Genomic DNA, 16,552 nt, shown 5'->3' with positions numbered 1-16,552 from the left:
CCTGGTTGTGTTTCACACATTTTCCAATTACGTCAAGTTGTGAGTGATAGTGCTATAGCACTAGCGACTCGTGCCTATAGAAACGCTTCAGGATATTCTCATGTGCTATTGCTCCTAGCTAGCATTGTTGTTTTCTATCATACAAGCTCGCGTCCATGTACCAAAGGTTTCTCTGCCTTGACGGCGCTCACAGCCTATCTGTGAACCTTTCTTCGCCGTCCTTGTAGATTTCCTCTCGCTGTGCGTCTTAGAACCACACATACCCAACAAAATCCAACGCTATGCAGGCTCCATAATGTCAAAAAGTAACACCTCAGCGTCTACAGTCGCCTTGAAACACCGTTAGAATGAATAGGATTATGTACTGCATCTGATTTGACAAACCACAGTTATCGCTTAATCTGTTTTCCCTAGCCCGAAAGTAAGCATTGTAAGTTGAGTGTTTGCGTAGCCTTCCTTACACTGCAGTGACATTTGCTGGGCATCTTACGTGAGTTTGTTGATATTTGGTGCACCATGCCTTGACCACATATCGGAAATGAGTGCACTTGTATTGTACTTGCGTGTAGTCGCACATTGTCAGATGAAAAAGAATGGGAAGTGACTGTAGAAAAGAACTGCAGGAATAGGGAGAAAATGAGAACAGATACCCTGACCGACAGAGGTCACAGTCCCATTGATATATTGTCATGAAATTGCAAAATGTTAAGTCGTTTGACATACAGCCAAACGCAAGGAACAGAAACGGATGCAAGCGGCCGAGTATCCGTAGAACTGGAATCTGTGTTAGTCAAGTCTAGTCCATCAGTGCCATGCATCCTTGCGATATATATGTATTCTCCGCAGGTTCCGGTTGCAACAGCTTATCGATATTTTTGCACTCCAGAGGTCGGTGGGGCACTCATGCTTGACTCTGTTCACTCCTCTATTCGACCGCTAAGCGGGTGCATGGAGTGTTCCCATGCCTAGGTGTCAAGATGATAGTGTGAGTGACGAATATCGGTTTTATCTTCAGGGATTCGCAAATCACTCACTGGTGCCATGCATGTGCTCTGCATTCTTCAGCTGCGGGGATTCCGTGCGGCCCTGCACGAGCACTGCTCGCGCGTAGAGCAAATGATGTGGCGCGGTTAGTGGGCAAATATGACGCGGCGATCAAGATGATGCATGGCTTCGGCTCCATCAAAGTCAACCATATCATCGGCTCTGCATAGCGTATTCGTTTTCCAGCACGTGCTCTTGTTCATGCTTACCTGAATCATGGCTGCACTCTCCTCCCTATCAGCCCATGCTAGCGCCGCGTTTCAAGACCCGACGAACAAAGATGATTGTTGGCTTCAACATGTGCGCGCCGCGAAGATATAAGTCCTGGATGTTACTTATCGCTTGGTCCATCACATAGCTCACTCAACTTACTTCCTTTGCCAAATGCACAGCCTATGGCATCAACACATTGTACAATCCCACACTCGCCACTCCAACACGGGTATCGTTTGCCCAACATCTCAACGCTTGACACTGATACTGCCCATACTTTTTTACTTACGCACTTTCTGGTTGCTTTCTAAGTACAGCCACGCTGCCTATTCACCGGCCATGAGCTTCGATGAAAATTCAGCCCTAGGCCTCATAGCAATCGAGTCCACGAGCGCAAGCTTACGATCGATGCCCTCATATCTCATTACCCGTCTATCATCCAGGTAGGAAACATCTTGGGCTTTGGTCCGAGATTTTCCGAACATCCAAAATATGAGGACCTTCGTGGAAGGGTGCAGAAGCTGTCTGAAGAACTGCCGAAAGACCTAGAGGGGTTGGTCTACTTTACCAGAAATTCGCGTTCTCTCAATCAGGGGCTCGAGGAGTTGCTGCACAGTTGCGGGCCCCTGATTTGGGGCGAGCATGCTGACCGGAACCTGCTACTGCAACCCGTGTCACCTGAGGAGTTGTACCAAAAAGACTTGATTTACGAAGAGCCTGAGGACAGAAACTAGTAAGTTTCGATTATACACACGCGCGTAGGTACACGTGATTGGGCGTGCACTAAGCCTTTTTGCAGTATCAAGACATGTGCGCATGTGGATCATCGTAAAGGCCGCCTACGCCATTCGCGCAAGGAAGCAAAGTAATTCCTTGCGTGAAAAACAAAAAAAAGAAATTCCTGACGTTGATGGCGAGAGCCTGGTAAGTTGTTATTGTTGGCGCTGCTGCGCGATGTAGTTGCTTCAGTCTCATCTCAGCGGGTTGTTAACAAAATGCAGTCACCCTCTAGCATAACACAGTCGTCTACCCCACCAGACAAGCATTTCAATACTGGAATTGACCTTTCTGTCCGATCAAAGAACCCAAACAAGCGGAAGATCGATATCTACTTGACCGATTCTGAAGATAACAAAACTGATTCAACACCTATCAACCGTCCATATGACACTACGAGGATAAAACGAAAAGGCAGTCTCAGTAAACCTCACCCCTACCTAAAAATTGAGGATTCAGGAAATATAGGAAACATGTCAGGAATCCCAACATATAATCATCGCTTCTCTCCTGCACCAGAAAGCGGGCCAGAAACTGCAGGAACACCGCTCGCTTCCTTGGTGAGCAATGAACTCAACGCTGTGCAGAAACCATTCGCTGTTTTACAGGGCCCGAAACCAGTGATTCCTACCGCAGTCAACACTAACGACTTCACGCCGTTCATTACCACACGATCTGCTCAAGAGATCTATAGAGACCCAGTACGGGAAGCCACGCAAGAAAATCTTGACGAGATCCGGGGACGCTCTTATGGAAGCAATCATGATAACAGCAATAGCCATTCAAGAGTAGATGAGCCTTCTTCGCCTAGATCAGCCCCGCCCGGAGATGCTGAACCTTTACGCTCTGTTATGTCAGCACTGTCTACAACTGCTTGGGAAAACCATGTTTTGCCGTCAGTGGCTGCCATTCTATCGAGCAATCTGGGTAATAGACACATGAAGAAAGAATCCCCTGTAGAACAGCATCCTCAAAATTCCCTCATTACCCAATTGCCACCGCAACAATCACAAAGTTCTCAACAACAAAAGCGCCGACACAGTCAACCGCAGCACAAACAACATACCATACATTCATATCATGGGCAAACTCAGCACCAACTGTCTCTTCCTCGACCGTCTTATGCAAATAATGCTTCGACCCACAAATTTGGACAATCTGTTCCGTTCGACCCTCGCTATAGATCCAACACCCCTCTTGCGCAGGCCACAACCAATATGCAAACTACGGGACCTATCACGGAGCCATCATCGGCACTTTCTTCACAAGGTGCGACCGCCGATGATATAAAACTGGTTCCAATTCGGGATGTAGCTCCAGTCGCACCAGCTGGTCGTCCAGCACCTTCCAGTATGATATCACCTACTCCACAACATGCCTGTAATCAAGTTATGCCGAAAATCAGCGTGCAGAGGCCGCTCCGTTCATTTTTCCAATGCATCATTTCTCTGAAAAGCTGCAGACGCTACAATGTCAATTTACTCGGAGTCTGTGGATGGTTTTTTTCCATAAGAATGGCAGGCCTGTCGACGAAAAGGCGCTCCTCCACCAGCTCCACGACTTATGGTACTACGGTGCATCGCGATTCCGCATCAAGCTCTCCAACGAATACGACCAGCTCCACAATACCCTGGCCGTCTGGGTCCACAAACGAAATTTTTTTGCCAAATTGCGTGTCTTGATGGCTGCAAAACCGGCCTCTCGAGATGTGTTAGTCGAACGCGCACGGGAAATGAACGAGCTCCGAATGGCAATAATCCATTGGAAGAGTTTGAGTGCTGATGATAGCACGAGCCCTGAGAAACGGCTCTGCGAAGCGTTCGAGGTCATGACCAACATAGAAGGAAGTCGGGATCTGATGATGGACGAGCTTCTAAGACTCAATCTTGATGAGTCCCAGTTATTCAGTAGCAAAGATCTCAAAATTCTCCTGCAAGCAGCAGCAATTTGAATGTTAAATTCAGGTGATCATCAGCGTAGGGGGGTATCGACTGGTCAGCCTCATGATTGAATCCGACTAATCTTTCTTCCTTCTTCATCTATATTGTACCTGATAGCGGATGAAATAGTTGTGTAACATGAGCGTGATCAAAACTAAGCTTTTTAACTTATCTATTTACATGCATTTTACAGGAAAGACGGGAGTATCACGTTAAGATTTGGATATGTCGTAGCAGCAACAATAGGGCTTGGATTGCTGATGTGTTTCAGTAGAGCTGACTCACATGATTCGATCTGATTAGGTTATACTGAAATCAGGTGATGAAGAGGAAATACTCAGCTGATCTAGGTTGACTAGTCGAAACCGAGTAAGAGCACCCAATCAAATCCACCTGCATTTTGGACAGTGGATGTGGAACCGTCCACCTCAATCAGAATTCCTTGATTCGAACTCCTCTCAGCTTCAAAATATATTATACCAATGTCGATAGTCGATTCTAAGCTGTTTTAGGTTTGATTTAGGAGATCATGCTAACTGGGGTAGACTCTGGAGACAAGCGCTGACGATATATAAAGCATTTTATTTTGATCAAGTTTTCCCTAGTGTTGGGCTATCTATAGTAGTAGCAAAGTAATAAGACGTTAAGATATGTCCAATTCGACCATGGCTTCCTGTCCCCAGCAAGCATGGAACCAAACTTGCTTAGACGCTCTACCCAAGCGTCGAAAACCTTGCCAGTCATGTGAAGATCCTTCACATGAGGAAGAGCATCTACTCCTGAGATAGTGTATTCTAATGTGCTTGCTGGCATTCCGCAGGAGCATCGATACAGGAAAGTAAGAACACGCACAGTGCTCCGCTCGTGCAAAAACCCTTTCTCCCTAATTCTCTGCTGCTCCTGGTACTGTCCGATCATAGCTTTGACTCGGAGGAACCTAAACTCTGATTCTGACCTTGTCCTCTCGCCAGGGCTGCGTGGCTTTTGGAGAAGGTGTTGTTGGCAATGGCAGCAATAGTACTGACGTCTAAGGCAAGAGCGAATGACCCAACAAGCCCGGCGAGACGCCTCGATATCTCAATCGGGACCAATATGCGCACTAAATAATGAGCGTCACATGCTTGGACCATGATGTCTAATGACAAAACGGGAGCTTAAAGCGTTTTGATGGGGTTTGGCATTTCAATGGCAACACGTGGTGACTCTCATGTAGGGGGCTGCATTATAATGGCTGCTATTTTAGGTCTGTTGCCGGAACTGTGGCAACTCGGATTACGCGTCTTGATACATAGCTGAAAGCATTTGCATAACGGACTCGCTCGTTTGCAAGGTATGATTCGTGCCACAACTTGACCCTCCAATATCGCAATTGATTCAGCCTGACAACATGTCGGAAATGCTTCATTTTCAGGATGGGCGCTGGGGGAGAACACTCCATAAGGAAATCCAGTCCGAGGATACTGCTCAGTTCAGTCCAGTAAGAGAAATATATAAGCTCCTGTGTGCACCTTTCAATCAAGTCAGAAACCACTCCACACTCAGTCTTCACTTGTTCACAGAGCCAGAATGTCAATCCCGACCTTACTAGAAAGCAAACAAGTCTCTTATGAAAACTCAGTGGTCAATCACAGAGGACAGTAAGTTTTACGTATTGGCTTTCTATATAAGCTGACCAAACCCAGCAGATGGCCCCTTACAGAATGCATAACTCTTTTCGTGTTGTATCTGTTGATCTCATTCACACGAATGGTGCTGTTTGTGCTCGAAATAGCGGCTCTATACTACTTGGTTATTACACTGTTAAGGATATCCAGTTGGTACCAGAGAGACGAAAATTCCTGGATTGTTGAACAGATGTTGAGATCGGAGAGAATCTACAGTCTTGTGTCCAAGTCGTTCCAAATCACAGGAAAAACGATATTCTCCCTGGTGGAGGACGAGTGCCTGGGGGACCACTCAGGTGCATGTCAAACAAAGATGGTTCTTGCGGAGCGAAAATCACGTGACTGGCACCCTGCCAAGACTTCGCATCTGGATGACCAATGGCGTGGGGGAGGCCATGGTCTTCCCAAACCCCTCCCTTGACTGGGAGATATAGACGGACGGGAGCGAAAGTAATGGCTGTAAAGGACAGTGTTACAAATAACGGACAGAAGGGTTTCTCCCTGGTTGCTGACCACGAGTGGTCAAGGATGCGTTCCATCCACTGTCAGCATGATGACCCTTGCGGGGCAAGGATTACGTGATTATTATTCCGCCAAGACACACCATCCGTGGGATGGCAGGGCTCGAAGCAATGAGGATATGAGGATGGATTTCATTGTTTACTCTCGTTGTGGTCAATTCAAATTGTACCTTACAAGCTCTTTACTTCATAAGATTGATATCTTGTTATTCTGTTCTATATAGAATCGACTGTCTTTACTATCGGTTAAACATCCATAACTCTTTCCCATAAGAATTACTCGGCAATCTCCCAGACACTCGCTGACAGCGATCTCGCCTAACCCAGGTCGAGAATCAGAGAAGCATAACATAACCCCGTGTAACAGCTGACTGATTGGTACGTTGCAATCTGCTTGGAAGTATCGTGGCGCAAAACGAAAATGTGCGCATGATGACAGTAGCAGCAAGTATTTGGAATCTCAAGTTGCAACTATCACGTCTAAGACGGACATGCTTACGCCCCACCTACACGTCGCACACCGTTATGAAGTCGATGACGTCGACCTGCACAGCTGCTGATGCGACTGCAATTAATCGAATCGTTCGCTCTTCTGTGCGGCTTGCTGTAGCCAGCAGCACTCCCTCCATGACTCTATAGGCCCCCTGTATGCGGCCGTCTCGCTCCCAATCCCTTTGTAATTCACCTGCAAGTCCGTCTCGCGCCTCTTGCATAGTCACGCAGAGTCATTCAGCTTAACAGAGATCTCACAGCGTGAAACCGATGGCCACGTCTATTCGAATATTCACTCATGTATTTGCTGACAACAACCAAGTGTTGCAGCAAGTGATCCAAAGGCATAGATTACTGATGAAATTCAGTTGATTGGATCTATGATTAGACTGATATGATCAGTATTTGATAAGATACTGGACAGTCAAGGATCAGCTGATCACCCAAACGGAGTTGGTCTACAAGATGCATCTTAATAAAACCTCCTTCGTCGCTATGTTCCATACGTTGTAACACAAGACAGGATCAAGATCAGGATTTGAAAGGGCGGACCGCAATGTAGTCAGGGTAGCAACTACTAGTAACAAATTGAGTAAAGAAGGTGCCCATCTACGCTGAAAAGGAATATCAACATATGTCGACAGTCTAGTCAAGTGCCACCATACCGCAATGTAGGTACACGATTAACGCTAACTATAATATCACGGGGTCGAAAGAGCATGTAACTACGCAATTAGAAAGAAGTGACTATACAATTAGAAAGAAGGATAGAGAAGGAAGGACAGATGTCAGGACTCCGAGGTTTCGCATGGACTTGATTCGCAAAGACGTACCTATATTGCTGTTACAGGTCATTTGCGAAGATGTAAAACACCTTTGCAGATAGGAAGGTATAGTGGAGAGAAAAGTCTATTCAGATTTTGTTCATTGGGTAAAGAAGAAATGCAAACATAACAGTGCTAAACAATACATGCCAGGCAGCTATGTATCAGCCTGCTGTTGAAGCCCCGCAATTTCCTGCTCCTGAATCTTCAGCTGCGCGTCCTTTTCCTTGTTCTCTTGTTTCAGGCGCTTCAACTGAGAGCGCATCTCATCATTATCGTGATGGCCGGGAATCTCAGAGTCAGAGTCCTCGCGTTTGCGCTTCAATCTGATATCCTCTTCGTCGCAGTACTCCACGAGCCGATTGTAGGTTGACTCTGAGGCGCCTGAATCACGGATAGGAGACTCTTCGATCTCGTGGCGAACCATGTTATGGCGGATGGCTAGCCCATGCATATCTTCTGACATGGACATTCTGCGATGGACACGGCGGAGGTGCTCTGCCAGGTTCTCTTTCCGCGTGAATCCGTCGCCTGAACTCCGTTTACAGTCAGGGGACGGGCAGAAGAGGGAATTTTTGGCGCTGCCGTGCATCCCGTGAACCTCGCGCTCATGGCGAAGAAGGCCGCCACTGTAGGTGAATCCTTGGAGCTTTTCACAGCCCTTGTCATTGCACTTGTAGGGACGATCATGCTTGTCCATGTGTTTGCTGCAAACAAAAGTCAGTTGATCAAGATTGTTCCAACGTAAGTAGTGTGCTTGCGGGGTAGACGGGAAATGCTTACTTCCAATCGCACTTGCGACTAAACGACGTGCCGTGGCACTCTTGGTGTTTGCAAACCATCTTCCCGTCCTCATTGCGCGGCGGCTCTTCAGTGCGCTTATAGCTGTGGGTCTTCCGTTGGGACCCTTTTTCTTTATTATCTTGAGATGGGTCTATAGAGTGGTCTCTGCTGTGGGATTTTGGATTACTGGCTGCTACTGGTGGGCTATGTTCAAGCATGGAAGGTGCCATAGGAGACTTTGGGGAGTTTGAACTGGATGGGCTAGGCATATCTTGGTTCAATGAGTGGATCGAAGTGTTCCGCTTGCGTTGGTGCGGAACCAGCATGGTCGTAGTGGAGAGATTTTGCTAAGGCGCTACGAGAGGAGACGAAGACAATGAACATATACAGAACGATCAAGTAATTTCGACGATATGCATGTACAGCTATGAGGCTGTTGTGAGGCTGAGCGTCAGGCTTTATGCTGCATGTTGGGCGATGTCAGGCACACCCCACACATATATTAGCAAAAAGCGCCGGCGCAGAGGCGCAGTCAGAGGTACGTCGGCGCATGAACAGGCAACAATATCTTATTTGTGCGCCTACATTCGGTAACATACCCATTTAACTCCGCGATCATGTGGCAAGTTTCGTATATTAATAGTGAGATAGTTGGGCTGCGGATGAGGAGACATGCAGCATCCAGAGAATGGCCCGACACTTGGAGAGTGTTAGGAAGGGGAAGAAAGGACCATGTTCTCAAATTACTTTGCTCTTTCTTAGAAAGAGTTGTAGTTAGAGCTTGTACTTCCGTGCTAGCCATAGGGGTCCAGCCAGATGTGCGCAGTGGGCCTATGTATGAGAGTATCCCATTCAACTATCTTCAGACTGCACGCGGCACTATACAATGAGATTTACCTTAAGCTTTTGCTCCCTGCTGCTTTGTCTATGTGAAACGAAATCTATCTTTGGTGCTTGATTACTAACATAGGTCTACACCACAACTCGACACTAGATCCCGTGAACGGCCTCAAGTAGCGCGCACTATATGCTCATGCGCGGTTGCTGCGGCAATGGGGTGTCACGCATGGCTATGAATATAAACCAGTACGGGATGGTTGAGAAAGTCTTGTTTTTCTAGGAATCGAGCTGCAGTTGCTTCGTGTTGTTTGAAAATGGACCCTCAGTGGCTTCAATCATGATGCTTCAACGCAGAGATGCTGCCACAGTAGGTAAGTACAGCATGATCATCTTATGTGGGAACCGGATTCATGCCAAAAGTGCACTGTAGGTCATACATGCCTTCTCGAGGCTCACTCAGCTGATATCCTCGTCGCTCTGAAAGCCACACGCACACGCTTCCGTCACGTTAGATCGCATATGACAGCACACAAGAAACACGCAGCGTAAATGAGCCAGAAGACTACTGCTTGGAAACAGCGGCTTCGCCCCCTAGATACCGCGTATCGAAGGAAAACTTGGGAGAGGGCAAAGACGAGCTGGGGCGGGGTGCTTAGACTATCGCTAAGTTCAATACCAACCACTAACCACGATCGGCTTGCACGAGTGGTCGCTTTCGCTTCGCAGACACAAAATCTAGCGTGCAACGAGCTACTCAGATCCCAGGACCGTTAGAATGTTAAAGAAAGATATTTCATCGATGGCTTAATTTAGCACAGAAACTTGCAAAAAGGGATGGGTAGTACTTGAAATAGACTGCCGACTGCAGCGTTGCACTACGTAGGTACCTGTATTTTAATTTTGCCTTGCCTTCAGCGCACGTACGAATCTCCTCGCCACAGTTGTTCAATAGGTAGTGCAACTAGTACTCCGATGTCATTTCTTGGGCTATGCGCTATTGAAGAGGCGCTGTCGGTTTATGTGACATCAAGACATGCGCGAAAGAGTTTCCAGGCCAGTGAGACGTGTCTTTCGCAGACTTGGTAGTGGACTAGGCGATCGGCTGACTTCGTTCAAAACGTGATTTGGATACGAGATCCAAAGGACAGCCCTCAGGCCCTCATCGGATATTCCTCGGGCCAGCAAGGCTGAGGCCTGCATAATACAAAGCCCCCATCTAGTCCTTAGGGCGAAACCCAGGGATTCGTCTGAATGTTCCCGCCTGGCAAATCTTCCACATCACCTCATTTGCAGCCACAAGCAATATGCCCAAAACCTTGGCGTGTTAGAGTGACAGTAATTTTTACAGAACAAAGCGAAAACGTGGAGAAACTATGTTGAAGAAGAGGATTTTCTTAACATCGTGCATTTTCTCTTGAGGCCTGAGCAGTGGGTGTTGACCTTTGTTGACTATTGCCAAATTCTGTCAGCAGCTCCCTTGCTGATGCTGCTGACTTGGCTACTGCTAGAAACCTAAGACTAGCGAAGCTCCGCCTGCCAGCACTGGCTGGATTAATGACTCCTTTCATTGCGCATCCGTCTATAAGTGCTGTGGTAATGTGCTTCAACGCCTCCAAAATCTTTGTCGCGTCCAGCTATATGGAGGTCATTAGTGCCGCAAAACTCAAGAGTTGTTGTGGCGTACCTATATTGAATTGTCCTTTGCTGTTCGTGAGCATGCCAGAGTTTATCAGCGCGTCGCGTTCGGGACGCTGTTCAGTGGGATAGGGAAAGCCTTGTACATAAAAGCCAGCAGTTGACTCAGAGGTGCGGAGAATCGTTGCTCGGATACTAGACCCAGTATCGTTGGTAGGCGAAGATCCCTGCTTCTTTGCATTTCGTGTAACGAGATGTCAATGCGGTTGAACACGATGCCTGTCACCTCCCTGGCCCAAAAAGGTTCCATTGCCACAATAAAGCTGGCATGCTGAATCTGATGCACATTGTCAACCATCGTACATAGTTGTGTGTTGCCTCTCTGATGCGACTAGCTTGCAGTGCGCGTTTCTGCCATCCCAAAACTAATCAAGGGATCCTGAGTGGTTTCGCGTCGTTGAGTGACATCACTTGGCATGATCGCGAGTGGTCCTGTGTTGAGAAACGCCTCCATCCAACACCCTCTCGAGCTAAATCATAGCCTTCTGATTGATTAGCACGTGGTATAGAGTGCAAATTTGGCAAGGCTACCATAAATAGTGATGCCACATCTTATGCCTTATTGAAGTCTACACTACACTTCGTTTTGAGAGCTGGTTCAGAAGAGATGTTAACGATACTATTAATCGTCATCGCTATGCTAATAGCAGAAATGATCAGCATGTACATGACTCATTATCAGCAGCGATTGGTAAGTAAGGGACAATCTGAAGTTGTGTCGCTAAGTTGTAGAAGGTAGACAATGCTGTTAGCACTCGTCACGGTTGCCGTCCGCCTCCAACGCTGCAAATTCATTGGCCTTTCGGTCTCGACCGTCTAAAGCAGATATTTCAGGCAGATGCGGAATCGCGCCTGATGGAACTGTTTTTGTTCCACTTTCGGCAAACGGGGAACACGCTGGAACAGAAGTTCCTAGGGACCAGGGTGTTTGGCACAATAGAACCGGCCAACCTAGAAGCCATTCTCTTCACTCATGCCAGAGGTAAGAATTGGCGCTGCTGGCCACATTAGAACAGCTACTGAGAGATGACATCCTCGACAGTATTTGGAATTGGTCGACGCCGAGATGTTGCGTTGCCCATGTTCGGTGATGGCATCTTCACCCAAGAAGGTGCTCATTGGAAAGAGTCCCGAGACTTGCTTCGCCTGCAGCTGCAGCACAAATATTACGACGATCTTGAGATATTTCGCGCTGCGGTTGATAGATTGATTCATGTGGTTAGCGAATGCAGAGGCACGGTCGATCTTCAGCCCTTGTTCTTCCGCACGACGTTTGAAACCACCACAAGCTTTGTTTTTGGCAAGTCTACGAGTATCATGAAAAGCACATATGGCAGTAAAGCACATCGCTTTGGAGCTGCACTTGACACAGCCCAAGAGTGGATTATTAGGAGACTAAGGTTCGCTGGGTTTTACTGGCTAATAGACAGTAGAGAATTCCGCCAGGCTTGCCAGGACATTCAAGCGTTTGTAGATCGGAATGTCGATGACCTTGTGCAGAAAGTACCAACCGAAATGAAACATCCGAAGACACACAGCTTCATACAGTGCATTGCGAAGACTACATCCGACCGAAGCGCCCTTCGCGCCCAAACGATCAGCATCCTAGCAGCGGGCAGAGACACAACAGCCAGTCTTCTCTCTTGGGTATTGTAAGTTGATGCAAGCGGGGCTTTTCCAGGTTTCTCGCTAACTTTCCTGGCTTCTTGCTCGTTCGCCACCAGCAAGTCATGGACAAGTTGCGTGCAGAAATTGCGTCGACGTGTGGCGCAGGCTTACATCCCAGTCGTGACGACCTAATGAAGATGTCATACTTGACAAAGGTGCTCAAAGAAAGTATGTCTTGGAGGAACGATCCTTGGTAGCACAAAAGCTCAGTAGGCACAGCACTGCGACTCTACCCGCCAGTTCCTGTCAACATTCGAACAGCTTCAGAAACAACTATACTTCCTGTGGGAGGCGGACCGACCCGAGCAGATCCAGTTCTTATTCCAAAAGGGAGCGTAGTCGCGTTCAGTCTATACTCCATGCATAGACGGCCAGATTTGTATGGCATGGATGCCGAGCTGTTTCGTCCAGAGAGATGGGATGAGGACATGCCTTTGAAGCACAATCCCACAACTCTCAAGTGGGGCTACATCCCCTTCCACAGTGGGCCGAGGAGATGCCTTGGAGGTGAGCAGGCATGGCTTCAGGTGTACCACATTGACTGACGAGTGTGCTGCTAGCGGACTTTGCGCTCACAGAAGCTGGTTACACGATTGTACGCCTCCTTCAGAGTTTTCCAGATCTAAAGCTTCCGCATGGGGAGCAGCTCGAGCTACTTGGTGTCGAGAAACAGAAGTCGACAGTGGTTCTGACAATAGCAGAGGGCTGCAAAGTCGACGTTAGTGGCCGTTGACTTGGTGTGTCGTGTAATCGTGTTGGAGTGTTGTAGATGCAACGTTGCTGGCATTACTAGGGGGCTAGTTACTGTGCTCCCTATTTATCTTAGCAAGTTTTAAAGCCGTAAAACCGTCTTACACCCGCCCGACCTCACATATACAGATCATCACGTTTTCACCCAATCGAGTGCTCTCTCACTACGTGCCAACTCCAGTCCGATCATGAGCTTCCCTAATTTGTTGAGGCCTTAGCTTTACAGCACTGCTGCCGAATTGTGCGACTCAACATCGTAGATGAATGCTGGAATCCAAGTACCTCCTTCACAACAGGACCTGTCTCTCCATCGTCTCTGTTTCTCTGCGCTTGCCCTGGCTGTTCAATGCTGCAGCCAAGTTATTCATGCCTGCCAACGTGTCTGCGTACTCTGGCCCTCACCTTGTTTCGCCCGGCAAGACATAATCTTTGGATTGCCCCAGCATTTTCGCAGTTGCCTTGGCTATACAGTGATGAGGCTAAATTTTTCATGCTCGATAGTGTGAACTGATGTTTATACCCGAACAAGAGATGGATGCGCACATTGTACTAATTAGCTTGTGAAGGTGCCTTTGCAGACTTTTTATTACTCTGTCGAGAGTACTACAGTCACAATTAGAGACATTGGGCGGCTACGCCACGGAAGGCAGAGAGAGTGATCACGCGGCCGTTATTCTCACTCCCCGTGTAGTGGAGAGCGCAAACCTAACGGGTATCCTTGCGATATATTGTCGCTCACTGGCTTATTGGTTGGCCAAAATCTTCGTAACTCATGCAGTAATGTTCCTCCCTGCGTCACGCAAATCCCCCCGTGCCGCAAGAAAAGAGGGGTACTTTATCTTCGGGACACGATATCTCTATCCACGCGTTGTTTTTGTTCTATGTTTATAGATCGATTATGTTTTTTACCTTCTTCTATAGGTGTTGACACCTCTCCTTACAAAAAGTACATTATTATTATTAAATCCGAGCTGATGCGCCAAAGACACTTTCTTCTAGAGAAAAACAGTGACACCGCTACAGAGAGCCCTAATCTCGCTCTATGGCACTCCCATACTAGGGAATGAAGGTGTATGCACTGAGGAAACCTTCAGCCGTGCTGCAGAGCCAATCCTAGCCCTTGGTGCGGCATGGCGCTCATATCCATACGTGATCGCCACCCCTGTTGGTACTTCCGCGGCGAGCAGCTTCCGCATATGGCTAGTATAGGACCGTCTACGGCGTAATTTTCACCACGCCAAGCTTGTGGCTTCGAAGCTCTGTGGCTGTGTAGGCTCTGGAGTCCTGTCAGCAAGTTAAAGATCACGTGCTAGTCAGCTTTGGCATTATAATCACAATCTCTTTTGTATTACAGCGGCTAGCGAATGCGGCTTCACAATAAACACAGCTGCAACGCAGTTCTACACTCTCATGCACTTGCAGCTTCCGCTTTGCGCACATAGCCGAATTGTCATCCCACGAGGACACGGACCCGCCTGATGTACGCTTATCTAAAAGGAGTTAGACTATATCAGCATTGTGCGTTGATTAGTCTGAGAGCTTAAAAGAAGACGCATTGCTGACAGAAACTAATACTATTTAGGCAAGATTACCACTAAGCGACAGAGGCTTAGCGTGGGATTAGAGGTCGCCTACTTACAGAAACCGGAAGCTGCAACTGCATGAGAGTGTATTAGGGACATTAGGCCAAGTATAGGATAAGTCGTGATGGCAGTGATGGTAGGACTGAAAGCAATAAGGATATAAGGATAGATAGATTTCATTATTACTCTCGTTGTGTTCAGCTTAAATTGTACTTTCTTCCTAGTTACTTTACTTAACGAGATTGTTACCTGTTTAGTCTATAGCAATATAGATAGGGTTGTTAACCTGTTAACCTCTTTTCTACAAGCACGCCACTCTATTGCATCACCAGATAATCACCTCATGGAACACTAGTATAAAGCTCACCAGCCTTAGTGCGGACCTGGAACGAGAAGTATAGACCTAAACCCCATATAACATTCTAGCCCTAGCCCTTCTTTATGCAATCGAATAAAAGAAGTATCCCTCCTACTATCCTTGGATAGCAAATGTAAAGTCAATAAATTGGCCGCTTCGAAGGTTGTGGTTTGGCAAGTTAGGAATGCACATGCGGCGGTTGTGCTGCTAATTAGTCAACTACTGCTTGCAGAGATTGAGCTGGTAGCCACGAAGATTAGCTGTAAGAGTACCGACGGGCAATATATCAAAAGATCTATCGTTACCTTAAAATACTTAGCGCTTAACTCACAAAGCAGACTGCAGTGCTTACCTAAGATACTAGCAGATACACTAGCAGATGCATTGTCCACTAGCACCGGGATAGAAACAGTCTAAGTCTTTAAGGACTCTCCAGTGACTTTTCTAGTTCCGTATTGCCGCTTTCCACTTATAACATCCTCTCTTAGGGGAGTGGATAGTACGCAGAGAATATCATCTATGAAGATCTCTTCATGGGTTCCTGGATCTGTCCCATTAAGAATTTCGATATCCTGACAGACTATATTTTGAGGACAATGTCCGGGTTCCGTGTATTCGTCACCGTCTGGTGTTTAGCATTCATCCTCATATACCTATACGCTAATATCTGATATACAACGGCGTGATATCCACTCATCTTCAGGCTCACAGTGTTGGTCAGCGGGCACACGTTTTTGCAGCTCATAGAGAGCACGTTTAGCATTGCGCCATTCAGCGCGCGCTTTAGTTTATTTTTCAGCTTCATAATAGGCAAGCACTTGGTCCAAGTACTCCCGTAGAACGATGTCCTCAGCTTTAAGAGAATCTCCACCAATATTGCCCGCTGGTGCGGCAAGGGCCGAAATGGCTAGAAGACAGCCAACAAGAGCGGCCGAGATCCTAAACTTAGAAGAAACCATAGTAATTAAATAGAAGAGAGGCAGTTAAGGTAGTAAACCGGGCGGTGCTAGGAAGAGTAAATAATAAGGATATCTAGGAGGAGGATTAAGAAAAGTGTGCTTTATATAAATAATAGTTAGAGGTTTCTTATTAATAATCTATAGTAGATAGTTCTCTTACGCGACTGTGCTGGCCCGCGTGTCCCGCTCTTAGTCAGCCTCTAAGACTTTTACGAGATATTCAATAAACTCTTTCCGTAACTTTTGAGGCCTAGCCTAATAATTAACTAGCTTATAGTTATTCCTGGAAGCATCTCCTAGCTTCTCTGCCTTCCCGCCATACACGATCTATACGGTCCCTGGGTAAGCGTTTCGCTAGCAAGCGTTTCGCTGAGATGCGAAAGTATTCCCCATATTGCGCTTTCTAACCCGGCTTATCAACAAATGATAGTTTCTGGACGG

General features: G+C 47.1%; 3 protein-coding genes across 3 annotated transcripts; 2 read left to right on the top strand and 1 right to left on the bottom strand.

The window, feature by feature from the left end:
• Window positions 1-1,724: 1,724 nt before the first annotated feature.
• SETTUDRAFT_95584 (uncharacterized protein) lies at window positions 1,725-3,985 on the top strand (the record flags this gene model as incomplete). The annotated part of the gene is made up of 4 exons (XM_008031541.1): window positions 1,725-1,990; window positions 2,046-2,181; window positions 2,259-3,344; window positions 3,449-3,985. Coding segments are annotated over 4 exons (2,025 nt in total), but the record flags the coding sequence as incomplete, so codon positions are not given.
• A 3,662-nt stretch (window positions 3,986-7,647) lies between these two features.
• On the bottom strand, window positions 7,648-8,362 carry SETTUDRAFT_66774 (uncharacterized protein; the record flags this gene model as incomplete). Its single annotated transcript, XM_008031336.1, has 2 exons — window positions 7,648-8,182; window positions 8,259-8,362. Coding segments are annotated over 2 exons (639 nt in total), but the record flags the coding sequence as incomplete, so codon positions are not given.
• A 3,083-nt stretch (window positions 8,363-11,445) lies between these two features.
• SETTUDRAFT_22657 (uncharacterized protein) lies at window positions 11,446-13,194 on the top strand (the record flags this gene model as incomplete). The annotated part of the gene is made up of 6 exons (XM_008031180.1): window positions 11,446-11,484; window positions 11,529-11,775; window positions 11,836-12,440; window positions 12,518-12,629; window positions 12,681-12,968; window positions 13,022-13,194. The coding sequence occupies 6 exons, from the start codon at window positions 11,446-11,448 to the stop codon at window positions 13,192-13,194; spliced, it is 1,464 nt and encodes a 487-aa protein (XP_008029371.1).
• Window positions 13,195-16,552: the final 3,358 nt, after the last annotated feature.

Source organism: Exserohilum turcica, assembly GCF_000359705.1.
Source record: "Exserohilum turcica Et28A unplaced genomic scaffold SETTUscaffold_6, whole genome shotgun sequence".
In the NCBI taxonomy this organism is placed as follows: Eukaryota; Fungi; Ascomycota; class Dothideomycetes; order Pleosporales; family Pleosporaceae; genus Exserohilum; species Exserohilum turcicum.
Note: the sequence above shows the minus strand (reverse complement) of the source record. Positions and strands in the feature narration are given on the sequence as shown.